A 12,294-nucleotide genomic window follows, 5' to 3' on the forward strand; every position below is an offset into this window, starting at 1 on the left:
ATGTTCCTCAGTGGTTAAAAAACAAAATACCAGTGTCTGTATCATGCCTGTATTCTCTCTCTGCGATAGCAACATGCCAATCTTGTTCAGAAAAATCGTGCAAGAGAAAGGGTTATGTATCCCCCATGGTCTTCATCACAGTAACAGCCAATATAGCTGCATTTAGGATATATCTCACAAATGTCATAGCATAAGGTTTGACCTCTTTCTTGTAATTCCGCCCTTCCATGTTACTTTCAAAGATAAACAAATGCACTTTGCTACCAATGGGCCAAAATACACAAGACCCTGCATAACAAACATCCAGCTGAAGTTAACTCTGATTGACAGTGCAATCCTATTTATGTCTAATTGGAAATAGATATGCCTCTACAGTTTAGTTCAGTGGGGCTTATTTCCTGTAAGTAATCCTAACTCCCATACACTACCCTGTGTGACTTTATGGAGTGACAGGGCTACTGCCACATGTGCATTCTTGCTTTGCAGAGGGCAGCAGCACTGGGGGGTGGGACAGCTCCATCCAATTCAACTTCCTCACCCAGCCTGGCATCCCAGCCAGAAATACAGCTTCAGTTTGTTGCAACCAATTTGTTCTCTGAGGTTCAATGGAATTCAGTCACAAGAACTAAATTTCAATGGGACAGAGCCCATCTTTTTATTCCTGCCATCCAAATCTATTAATGCTGAAGCAGAGCTCAGGTTTCCGAACTACAGCACAGAAGTGAATTTTCTCTCTCTTTCATCTGTTACCTCTTGAGCTTAGAAAATAATAGGCACCGGTGATCCCTATCTTAAATAAGCCCTATGTCTCTGAGACACATAATGACTAATGTGTTGCTCATTCACCTTAATCTAGGAGTGTTGGATTTGGAAAAAAAAAATGTCAGTGTTGAAGCTGAGCACATGAATTTTTGGTCTGACCTGGAGCAAACCTCTTGGCCATTGCAATGAAGTCATTGCTTTATTAACCTTATGGAAGCAATTGGAAAACGCAAAGCCTTTATACAGAATCTGGATTGCATTCTGAGATGCCTGGAAAATTCTCCAGTGGCTTTACCTTATGTCCATAACCTTTGAGAGATTACAGTTTTTCATCATCAAATGTATTACGTGGTTTCATTGTCACTTCCAGAAAATACTTCATGTTCCTAATTCAGTAACCTGATCCCAGAGGCTCATTTTAAATATGTGTTAGACGCGACACTTTGGAAAAGAGCCCAGTCTCTGCAGACCGAACACCACGTGTACTTTGCCAAAACATTTCAGGGTTTTATTTTCACTGAGGCATGCATGTCCACTATACTGACAAGTGATAGTGCTGGTTTCAGAGCTGGATCCTGCTGCAATGATATCTGTCACATTGCGAGGTTGAGAATGAATTCACAGGATGAATTTCATCCCAGACTGTGGGATCAACTTAAAACTGAATTACAGTGGAGCTCTTTGTTTGCCTCACTTGTATGCAGTACTAGTTTTTGTGGCTCCCTACCCTTCATGCGGGCAAAAAGGCACATACAGAAGGGGGGGGGTAGAGATGAACTTCCAAATTAACTCTTAAGACTGTTTCACAACATTACAGTTTTGATGCCAAAAACACATGCCCTCAAGCACATACCTGCCACTCTCACAGCATGTGTTAAAACACACAAAAGATGTAAGTGATATACAGGCTGTAACTATTTTGCATGGGGGTTCCATTCCTGGCCCCCTCGTGCATTGGGTGGAGTGTGCCATGCCCCATTCCTCCCCACCCATGTTCTGCCTTCTTCCATGTCCAAAAGGACCTGCGCATTGACAGCTGTATATCAACTGGAAGTCCCAAATATGGTCACCTCCTTCCTGTGGTATAACATGACAGGGGCCAGTCTTTCCTACAGATAAGAAATCTGAGGTGTGATTTTAAGGTAGGGTTGGGAAACCTGAGAGCCACATTCTCTTGTGGGCACATGCCAATGGGGCAATGGGCATGATACCTTTATACAGTGAAGGTAAAGGGTAAAGGACATGTTGTGTATCCGCAGCAGTGACCAGAGGAGGAATGACTGCTTGGAGGAGCACAGAGAGAAGAAGCACAATGGTGCACCGATAGCAGCAAAACTGGATGTCTTCATCCAGCCAGTGTGGTGCAGTGGTTAAGAGTGATAGACTCGTAATTTGATGAACCGGGTTCGGCTCTCCGCTCCTCCACATGCAGCTGTTGGGTGACCTTGGGCCAGTCACACTTCTTTGAAGTCTCTCAGCCCCACTCACCTCACAGAGTGTTTGTTGTGGGGGAGGAAGGGAAAGGAGATTGTTAGCCGCTTTGAGACTCCTTCGGGTAGTGATAAAGCGGGATATCAAATCCAAACTCTTCTTCTTCTTCTTACCTCGGCTGCAACAAAACATGTCTCTCCTGCATTGGTCTCTACAGCCACAGCAGGTGCTGCAACCTTCCAATAGTTTGACTTCATCCCCAAAGGCATACTTCTCCATTGTCTCCTGAGACAGACATGCTCTAATATGTACAATAATGTTGTTTTCAGGATCTTTTTAATGGTAAATATGACATGTCAGCACTGGCTGCACAGCTGTGATAGACATGTAAGGCTTGTTTTATCTGTTTTTCTCAATGCTGTGAATGCAAGTCAATAGCCAAAGTATAAAGGAGAGGAAGGGCTTTGATGTGGAATGAGTTAGTTTCAAATAAACATGCACTCAATTAGATAAGGCATCTTGGAAGGAATTGGATCCACTTTCTATGAGAATACAAAAACTGGAATGTGCACTCTCTCTCTCTATCTGTGGTGGAGACAAAGTTAAGAATGCAGTAGGATATCAGCTGTTGTCCGGATGAAATCTCACCCTCTCCCCCAGGCATCAAAAAAGAATCCCTGGTTTCTAGTGGCCTGCTCTTTATGTTCTCCTGAGTCAGCCTGCTTATGTTTCCCACAATTCCATGCAACTTCCTCCTCCTGCACCAGCTGTCCACACAGCAGTCAAATAAAGTGATTGCCTTTCATTCTTAATGCATCCATCCTCAACCTCTATGCATATGACGGTTTCTATATACCGTCGTAAAATGTAAAATGAGAAAGAGTCAGAGGTAAGGATTAAGTAGGATAGCACATGTCATTTATACAATAGGCTATATTACATTGTCGTTAAAAAGGTTGACAAACTATTACCTTCCAAATCCTTTAACTGAAACCTGCTGTATGGCAAAGTCAAGAAAGAAGCAATTATAACTGCAAAAAAGGTTGTCCTGCAATATTACTGTGTAACTAAATCTATGGACAGCAATCATGGGGATTTACTATACCTCAGGTTAAGTACTTAATTCATTCTGGAGGTCCGTACTTAACCTGAAACTGTTCTTAACCTGAAGCACCACTTTAGCTAATGGGGCTTCCTGCTGCCGCCACGCCACCGGAGCACGATTTCTGTTCTCATCCTGAAGCAAAGTTCTTAACCTGAAGCACTGTTTCTGGGTTAGCGGAGTCTGTAACCTGAAGCGTATGTAACCTGAAGTGTATGTAACCCGAGGTACCACTGTACATATTTTCATTTAATGTGTAGTTTGGGTCTCGCTTCCCTTGACACCACAAGGGAAGAAGTACGAGTGTATAGTCTGAAGGTGAATGAGGCCAATACCTTGCTGAAATTAGGCAGGTCTGGGGTGGTCACACTGGAAGAAATGCAGGAGATATATTGTATAGGGGGGGAGTTGTCTGACTATATATAATGTATAATAACATACTATACAGTGGTACCTCGGGTTAAGTACTTATTTCATTCCAGAGGTCCGTACTTAACCTGAAACTGTTCTTAACCTGAAGCACCACTTTAGCTAATGGGGTCTCCTGCTGCTGCCACACTGCTGGAGCACGATTTCTGTTCTCATCCTGAAGCAAAGTTCTTAACCTGAAGCACTATTTTTGGGTTAGCGGAGTCTGTAACCTGAAGTGTATGTAACCTGAAGCGTATGTAACCCGAGGTACCACTGTATATGGGTACAATATAAATGTGTATCTAGGTATATAATGTGTAAGGAAAAATGTTGTCACATTGCCAATAGGCATCCAGGTCAACTGCAGTGTGATGACAGAGGAGGAGGCAAATAAGCAAGCACCCAAATGGCCCAGGTGGCAGGTGGCACAGACAAGCAGCAGAGGAACAGTCAGAGCAGGGCAGGGCAGCTCCTCAACAGCCTCACACTGACAGCGCCATTTGGTACTCATCAGCATTGGAGGCCGAAGAGGAAGAAGGTGGAAGCAAAGCAGACAGTTGCATGGAAGCTGCTCAGCCTTGTCTTCCTGCTTCCTCTGCAGCTCACCTGGACTTTAGTTTGTAGGACAAATTGTGCTGGTAGGTGGCAGGAAAGGGCAAGCAAGGCTGCTGGGATCAGGAATGGAACATCTTGGAAGTGTGCTTAGTATTGCAGCCTTAGGACATTAAAAAACACCACTTGGAGGGCAAGCAAGAGCAGGGAGAGGGCTAAATGCCTCTTTTGCCCGGCACATAGTCATTTATTTAAAAGCATTTATAAACCGCCGAATATTTTACAAAATCCCTAAGCTTCTGATGGCCTCTGCAAGCTTTGACAGATGGTCATTGCATGCATGTGATTTGGGCTTTAGGCTGCAATCCTGACCCCACTCATCCCATTGAACTCTGTACTGACTAGGCATGTTGAGTATTGCCTTGTTGAACTTTTGGTTTTACAAATAGTAAAAAAAGTTCTCCCAGGATCATAATACCCCTTGCAGGTAGCAGATGTACTTTTTATACTTCAGACACACAGAGAGAAGGAGAGGGAGAGGGAGGGAGGAGAGAGAGAACGCTATATACTCCATAGCACAAAATACAATGAATCCTCACACAGTGCTTCTGTCATCAGAATCTATGGACCCAGCATAGTTCATGTCAATCCCATTTACAGGCAATGTTGCACTTTGCTTTTAAAGCCACTGAGGTCAATCAGAGGACAACTCAGGTGCCTGGAGCAGGAACGAGTGCAAGGCCCCATTAACCCAAAGCAAATCCATAACTCTGCAGCTCTGAAAATCGGAATTTTTCAGGAACAGAAAAGCTGCTTTAGAAGAAATGTGGACCAGGAAACAAGAGCATCTGATGAGATGTATCATCCATAATAAAAGTGAAACAAATTGTTTCCACCTCCCAAGTGTTCCTTTGTTTTTCAGGTAGGTACTTCTATCGCCTACACACACAATGCCGCCAAACTGGAAGAAGAGAAGTTGCACTTTGTAGGAACATGGGAGCCTGCTGTTTACTGACTCAGTTTGTTGATCCATTTAGGTCATTATGGTCTGTACTGACAGGTAGGAGTTTTCTAGGGTCTCTCCCAGCCCTATCTCAAGATGTCAGGGATGGTACCTGGAACCCTTTGAAGGTAAAACATTCCCTTTACCATATATAAACAGTCACTCTTTCCTCCTCTTCCACACTGTTCTAACCATCCCTAAGCATATCTCATTCACTGACTGATTTTAATTTTTACCAAATCTGTCCCTGCTAACTCTCTTCTCAAGCATGCTGGAAAGACAATGCACTGTAATTATCAGCACGCTAGCCTTGAATGAAGGATTGGAATCTTCACTCAGCTGAAACTTAATAATGACTTCAACCTAGGTGTAGCTAACACACTGGCTACATTCAATGAGGCTCCTTCAGGATAAATGGCAGGTTATAGAAAGAATGAATGAATGTCAAACCATTGTTTGCTGCTGTAATTAAGCCTGAGGAAGCCTTAGTTTCATGAGGTCCCTCATCCACTTTCTCAGTTTTGCAGTGACACCCTTCTGCCGGCAAACCACAGTGGCATGTGTGTGCTTGTGTGTTTATAGGGAGGTGTTTACCTCATACGCAGGGCTTTTTTTCAGCCAGAACTCACTGGAACTCAGCGTTGGCACCTCTCAGGTGGGCGCCATTGTTATTATAAGAGAACAAGGAAGGTGTTCATGGAGAATTCCATCACCTCTTTTTCTAGAAAAATAGCACTGCTCATATGAGCCCACAACTGCCACCTGGAGTGGTTCGGTTTACACACAAGTTTACTACTGCAGTGACCTAAAATGATCAGGGCAGTTCTTGAACTGCCACCACCAGTGTTTTCTGGGTCCTCTAATTATATTGGGTGTTATCCACTGAAGTGATGCTCAAAGTAGACCCCCTTGAAATCAATAGACTTAAGTCTTGATTTCAAGGAATCTGCTCTACAACTTTGTATGGCTATCACCCAAAGATAATTAAAATAACAATTCACCACTGAATTGGAGTGTGATTGTACTCTTCTAACTTAAAGTAAACAACAAAACAAGGAAGCAAAGTAAACAGAAGAGAGAAGAAGGTTTTAGTTCAATGTAATTATTGCAACAGTTCTTTGGGATCACCCCCTATAGAACAAAAGTGCAACACTGTGTTTCTGTCTTACTTTGAATGTATTTTTACATGATTAGGAGAGCTTATTAGCAAACCTCTTGACTTCCTGCCAATAAAGCTCTTGGGAGCTATGCAAGGGGAAGAGTAATCAGCTCATATTCACCAGGGATCAAATCTCAGATGAAGATCAATGTGATATTTTAATTTCATGCTCCTTCTTCAGGGAGTTTCTATTATGGATGGATTGCACATGTTTGGCTGTGGGGAAAAAAAAGATTTCCAAACCAGTCAAACCAGTCTAGAAATCTTGTTTGTTTTGTTTTTTATTGTTTTAACCTCACAGGCACATTTGGAAGTGATGGTAAATTTAAAATGACTTTAATATTTTTGGAGGGGACATAAACTCTTCTTCTTCTTACACCGGAGTAGCTTTTGAAAATGGTAGGTTGTCTTTATAAACAGCACACTACTAAGAAAAGACAGAAAGAGAGAAAGGAAATTTGAAGCGATAGCTTCACCAACTCACCGTCATCTAAAATATAGATTTGAGCATTTACTAATTAAGACGTTTTCTAGAGCATAAGAAGACTTGTAGGGGAAAACAGTCTAGTATTTCCCAATCTCAGCAGTCAGGAAATCTTACTTTGGTTTCGAAACCACAAAGTAGCACTGAGTCAAACAAGGCAAAATCAGCAGACAACTTTTTGACGTAAATGAGTCTTTCCCATTAGCCGTCTCTTGTTTAAATAGTGGAGTTGCAAGACCTGTAAATTAAAGGTATAGTGAGAAAAGGGTATTGAGAAAAAGGTAGTTTTAAAACCTCAGTCCCGGATGCTTTTGAAAGAGCAGTTTCTCAACACTTGTCCTAGCTAACTTGGGGCACACATCCCAGCTAACCAAACTAGATGTGGCATTAATTTCATTCAGGTATGCAAGTGTGTGTGTGTGTGGTTTGTTATGCAAACAGCCTTTGTGGGAAGCAGCTGAGCAGCCTTGGGATTGGAGGTGGGAAGGGAGAGTTTAATCCTTTCTATCCCAGGCAAGGTCCTGTTAAAAAAAAGGGGGGGGGCTCTCTGAAGCCATTTTCATTTCAAGGTAAGCCTCCACTGATGCCAGTGAAACAGCTGTTTGAACATCAATTGTATTCACGCAATTAACATCAAATATGATTAATGTCAAATCTAAACCCTCAGCTGCTTCTTGAAATCTTCCTTTACCCACCCAGATCACACAGCTCTGCCAGCTACCCACACCCTAAACCTTCAAAACGGAGGTATTATCTATGTCACCTGTCTGTTTTTAAAACATAGTGTGCTTTATTAATGAATCTGGAAGGCGAAACGGCTTGCCTTGAGCCTTGGAAATCACATGCTGTTCCAACGTTCTGTTGCATTTACAGGATGTGATGATCGTCATTTGCTGGGCATGGGAAGATCACATCACGATCAACATGAGCGGCTCTGCTAGACTGTTTTCCTGATGCACTGCTAAGATTGCCACGTGCTCCATGCTAGCATTCCATAAGTACCTATGCATACCATTGAGAGATTCATTAGATGGCTTCATGACTGAACAAAACATCTGATGTGAGCTACAAGCTGCCTGCAAAGGAGAACTCTGGAAAAGTTTCTCTTGAGCAGCGTGCAGTTATTTTTTGCACTCATTTAACAAAATTTTGATACCTCTTGATTGCAAGAAAGCCTCCAAGTGGCTTACAGAAATATGAAGTATTTTGATTTAAAAAAATAGTTAAGATTGATATTTAAAAATATTCAAAAGATTAAAATCCACAATAGCTAACTAGAAGTAAAACACATGCAACTTCTGCATGTCTGGATAGGCTTGGCTAAACACACATATTTAAGCAAGTACAGTGGTACCTCGGGTTAAGAACTTAATTCGTTCTGGAGGTCTGTTCTTAACCTGAAGCACTTTAGCTAATGGGGCCTCCCACTGCTGCCGTGCCACCAGAGCACAATTTCTGTTCTCATCCTGAAGCAAAGTTCTTAACCCGAAGTACTATTTCTGGGTTAGCAGAGTCTGTAACCTAAAGCGTATGTAACCTGAATCGTATGTAACCCGAGGTACCACGGTACTGAAAAGAGTACAGCCAAGGCACCTAATGTCAGGAGGCTGGGAGTTCCAAAGATCAATTTTTTACAACAGACCCTCCAAGTGTCCCTATTTTCCAGGGACATACCTAATTTAGAGAAGCCATCACGGTTTCTGATTTGATCCCAGAATGTCCCACTTTTCCTTAAAAGGTAAAGGTAAAGGGACCCCTGACCCACTTTTCCTTAGGATGTCCCTATTTTCATTGAAGAAATGTTGGAGGGTAGGGCATTATCTGACCCCCAATATTAAAAAAAAGTTTAATCTCTTATTATGTTTTTAATATATGTTGGAAGCTGCCCAAAGTGACTGGGCAACTCGGTAAGAAGTCTGGGGTATAAATAGTAAAATTATCATTATGGAATGGGACATCCCTATTTTCATCAAAGAAATGTTGGAGGGTATGTTACAAGTGCAGAGTCCATATTATGCGGCATCTGTAACAGTACTAGTTCCACAGAATAAAGTTGTCAAGTGGGCATATGTGAGGTGAGGAGATCCTGCAAGTACAGAACACAGTCTATCAGGACGGTTACATCTGTGACAAGACAGCTTAATTCTCCTAGTACATGGGTAGGCAAAGTAAGGCCCGGGGGCCGGATACGGCCCAATCACCTTCTAAATCCAGCCCACAGATGGTCCGGGAATCAGCGTGTTGCTTTTATTTAAAATGCATCTTTGGGTTATTTGTGGGGCATAGGAATTTGTTCATTTCCTCCCCCCCCCCACTATAGTCTGCCACCCCACAAGGTCTGAGGTACAGTGGACTGGCCCCCTGCTGAAAAAGTTTGCTGTCCCCTGTCCCCTAGTGGTTAAAAGATTAAAGGTGATGGCTCTTAATGATATCTTCTTGGCTCCCTACTCCAGTTTTAGCCAAATTATGACCGCACCTCTGATAACTTTCTAAGAAACACTAATTAATCATGGGATATCACAGAATATGAGGGGGCGGCCTCCCTCTGATCCTCTGGAATTGGAACACCAGTAACCGTGGAAGGCTCAGTATTCTGTGTCATTTGAAAATCTGAGCGATCTGATTGAATGTCTTTATGCAAACACTTATAGGGTCATGGAATTGTAGGGTTGGAAGGAGTCACGAGGGTCATCTTGTCCAACCCCCTGCAATGCAAGAATCTTTTGAGAGCCAGTGTGGTGTAGTGATTAAGAGCGGTAGTCTCGTAATCTGGGGAACCGGGTTCGCGTCTCCGCTCCTCCACATGCAGCTGCTGGGTGACCTTGGGCCAGTCACACTTTTCTGAAGTCTCTCAGCCCCACTCACCTCACAGAGTGTTTGTTGTGGGGGAGGAAGGGAAAGGAGAATGTTTGCCGCTTTGAGACTCCTTAAAGGGAGTGAAAGGCGGGATATCAAATCGAAACTCTTCTTCTTCTTCTTTCACCCAACGTGTGGCTCAAGACCAGGGATTAAGTGTTTCATGCTCTACCGACTGAGCTATCCAGACTCAAAATATGATTAAAATTAAACTGGCAGCTGCTTTCACATTTCCTTAAAGACAAATCACCAAACCATTTCAGGGTGACTTTATCTCAAGCCTCCTAAATAAAATCAGGTAATCTATCCATCTTCAAGACTTCCTAACAGCATGCTTAAATGAGCCTTACTCCCAGGTAGGTGAGATGAGGATCGCAAACTCAGTATCACTTTCCACCTTATAGCAAACATACATGAACTGTGGCTAGGGGGAAAAGAATAAATCCATTAATATTTAGCACTCGTTTAATTTTATTTTAAATTGTATTTTTAAATTATGATAATAAGCTTAGCAATTACGAGATTTGGAAACCATTTGGCAAATATATTATTTGCATCCTAGTATCAGAGCTTTTCAGATATGAAGTTCACAAAAGTAGCTACTGTTGACAGAAAATCAGAGGCAAATTCTGGTATGGATATTGTTCATGTTTGGTTTAAATTCGTACATTAAAAAAAGAAAAAGAAAAAAAAGAAAAATGTCAACTACTCAGCCTACTTATCTCTGTTTATATCCACAAATCACTTATTTTGAAACATATTGCATATTAGCAGATTTAGCAGCTGTTTACATTCTGGGTTATCACCATATTATGGGAAACATTTTACAGTATATGCAAAAATTAAGCCTACAGAGCCACCTTCTGGTCCTACATAGTTACTACAGCATTATTTTTTAGCCGTTTATTATCCTAAAGTGCCTTTAAAAACATACACAAGACAGTGTTTGGAAAATCAAAATACAAGGGTAATTTAAAATTGCACGAGAACTACATTAAAATTCTGATTCCCAAATGCCTCACAGATTGCATAATTATGGCATTTTCCAAATCATGGGACAAACAAGAAGGAAGAATAAATATGTATCTGCCCAATTTGTGTCCCCCCCCCCTTCTTAATGGCATCTCAAAATCACAAGGCAAGCTTAGAAATAAGGAGATCTGGAAATCACCTGGCAATGATTTCATTCAAATTCTGATGTTAGCGCTTTTCAGAGACGCTACCGTTACTACGTACTGAATCCAGACAAAGTAGAATGGATATGATATGGATGGTACACTTAGCTCTGATTTATGCTTTACTTCCTGCAACACAACCACTTCATGGTTCCTCCACAAGCTGCTCAACATTTGCATTATTTTCTGACCACGTAGTTATGCTATATTGCAGCTTTCGCATCCATGCAGGTTTAAGCAGTCTAAATTTCCATGTGGCTCACTGCCACTGCATGCCTGTGAGGTTCATACAATAAAGACTCGTATTATCCTGGAAGGCTTCAGGCCCATTTTCCTGTTCATTGCATGATGAGTACATTCCCTCTAATTCTTGAATAGAGGTGTATTTAACTGGAGGAGGAGGCGGCTTGAAAGACGGCGGTCTGTTCAGACTAAAATGAAAAAACAACACCCAGTGTATTTAAAAATAATACACAGCAAAACACAACAGCAACACACAATAAAATGGTAGGGAAGGTAAACAAAATTAAGAAGTCATACTTCTGAGGAGAAAACAACCTCATACATAAAGTTTCTGGGCAATATACAAGGGCAGCCCCACATAGAGCAGATTACAGCAATCTAGTTTTGAGGTTGCCAATGAATGGACTACATTAGCCAGACTACTCCAGTCCAGAGATGGGTATAGACAATGCTGATAATCCTAACCACAAAGGTCACTTAGGTCTCTGATGGCAAAGGTGCATTGAAGGCTACCCCCAAGTTATGCGTGTGCTTCTTCAGAGAGCATGCAAGCCTTGGTCCAGTATATCTGAAGGAGCATCTCCATCCCCATCATTCTACCCAGACACTGAGGTCCAGTGCCGAAGGCCTTCTGGTGGTTCCCTCACTGCGAGAAGCCAAGTTCCAGGGAACCAGGCAGAGGGCCTTCTCGGTAGTGGCACCGCACTGCGGAACACCCTCGCACCAGATGTTAAAGAGAAAAACAACTACCAGACTTTTAGAAGACATCTGAAGGCAGCCCTGTTTAGGGAAGCTTTTAATGTTTGATGCATTACTGTATTTTAATATTTTGTTGGAAGCTGCCCAGAGTGGCTGGGGAAGCCCAGCCAGATGGGTGGGGTAATAATAATAATAATAATAATAATAATAATAATAATAATAATAATAATAATAATAATAATAATGAACAAGCGATATGAAAATCTGTTAAATCTCAAGTTTCAGGCCAGGTGCATCTTCAGAATAAAACAGAAACTACTCAGGCACACCTCTGTGGTGAAGGAACTACGCAGCTTAGGGACTGTCACAGAGAAACCCCTCTCTGGACACCTTCTGAGGGCAGTGGAAACCCCTCCT

The 12,294-nt window shown here is 42.1% G+C and overlaps 2 protein-coding genes across 3 annotated transcripts in view; one reads left to right on the forward strand and one right to left on the reverse strand.

The window, feature by feature from the left end:
* The window catches only part of LOC308589698 (uncharacterized protein), a 474,186-nt gene that overhangs the window by 296,809 nt on the left and 165,083 nt on the right, over window positions 1–12,294 (forward strand). The window lies entirely within an intron of this gene.
* CD96 (CD96 molecule) overlaps window positions 10,290–12,294 on the reverse strand; it is a 42,620-nt gene continuing 40,615 nt past the window's right edge. The window contains exon 12 of the mRNA XM_081199010.1: window positions 10,290–11,366. Coding sequence (XP_081055136.1) covers window positions 11,195–11,366 — 172 coding nt within the window. The 3' untranslated portion in view covers window positions 10,290–11,194. The remainder of the gene's footprint in view (window positions 11,367–12,294) is intronic.

The sequence above is a fragment of the Podarcis bocagei genome, assembly GCF_964188305.1.
Source record: "Podarcis bocagei genome assembly, chromosome: 6".
NCBI lineage: Eukaryota > Metazoa > Chordata > Lepidosauria > Squamata > Lacertidae > Podarcis > Podarcis bocagei.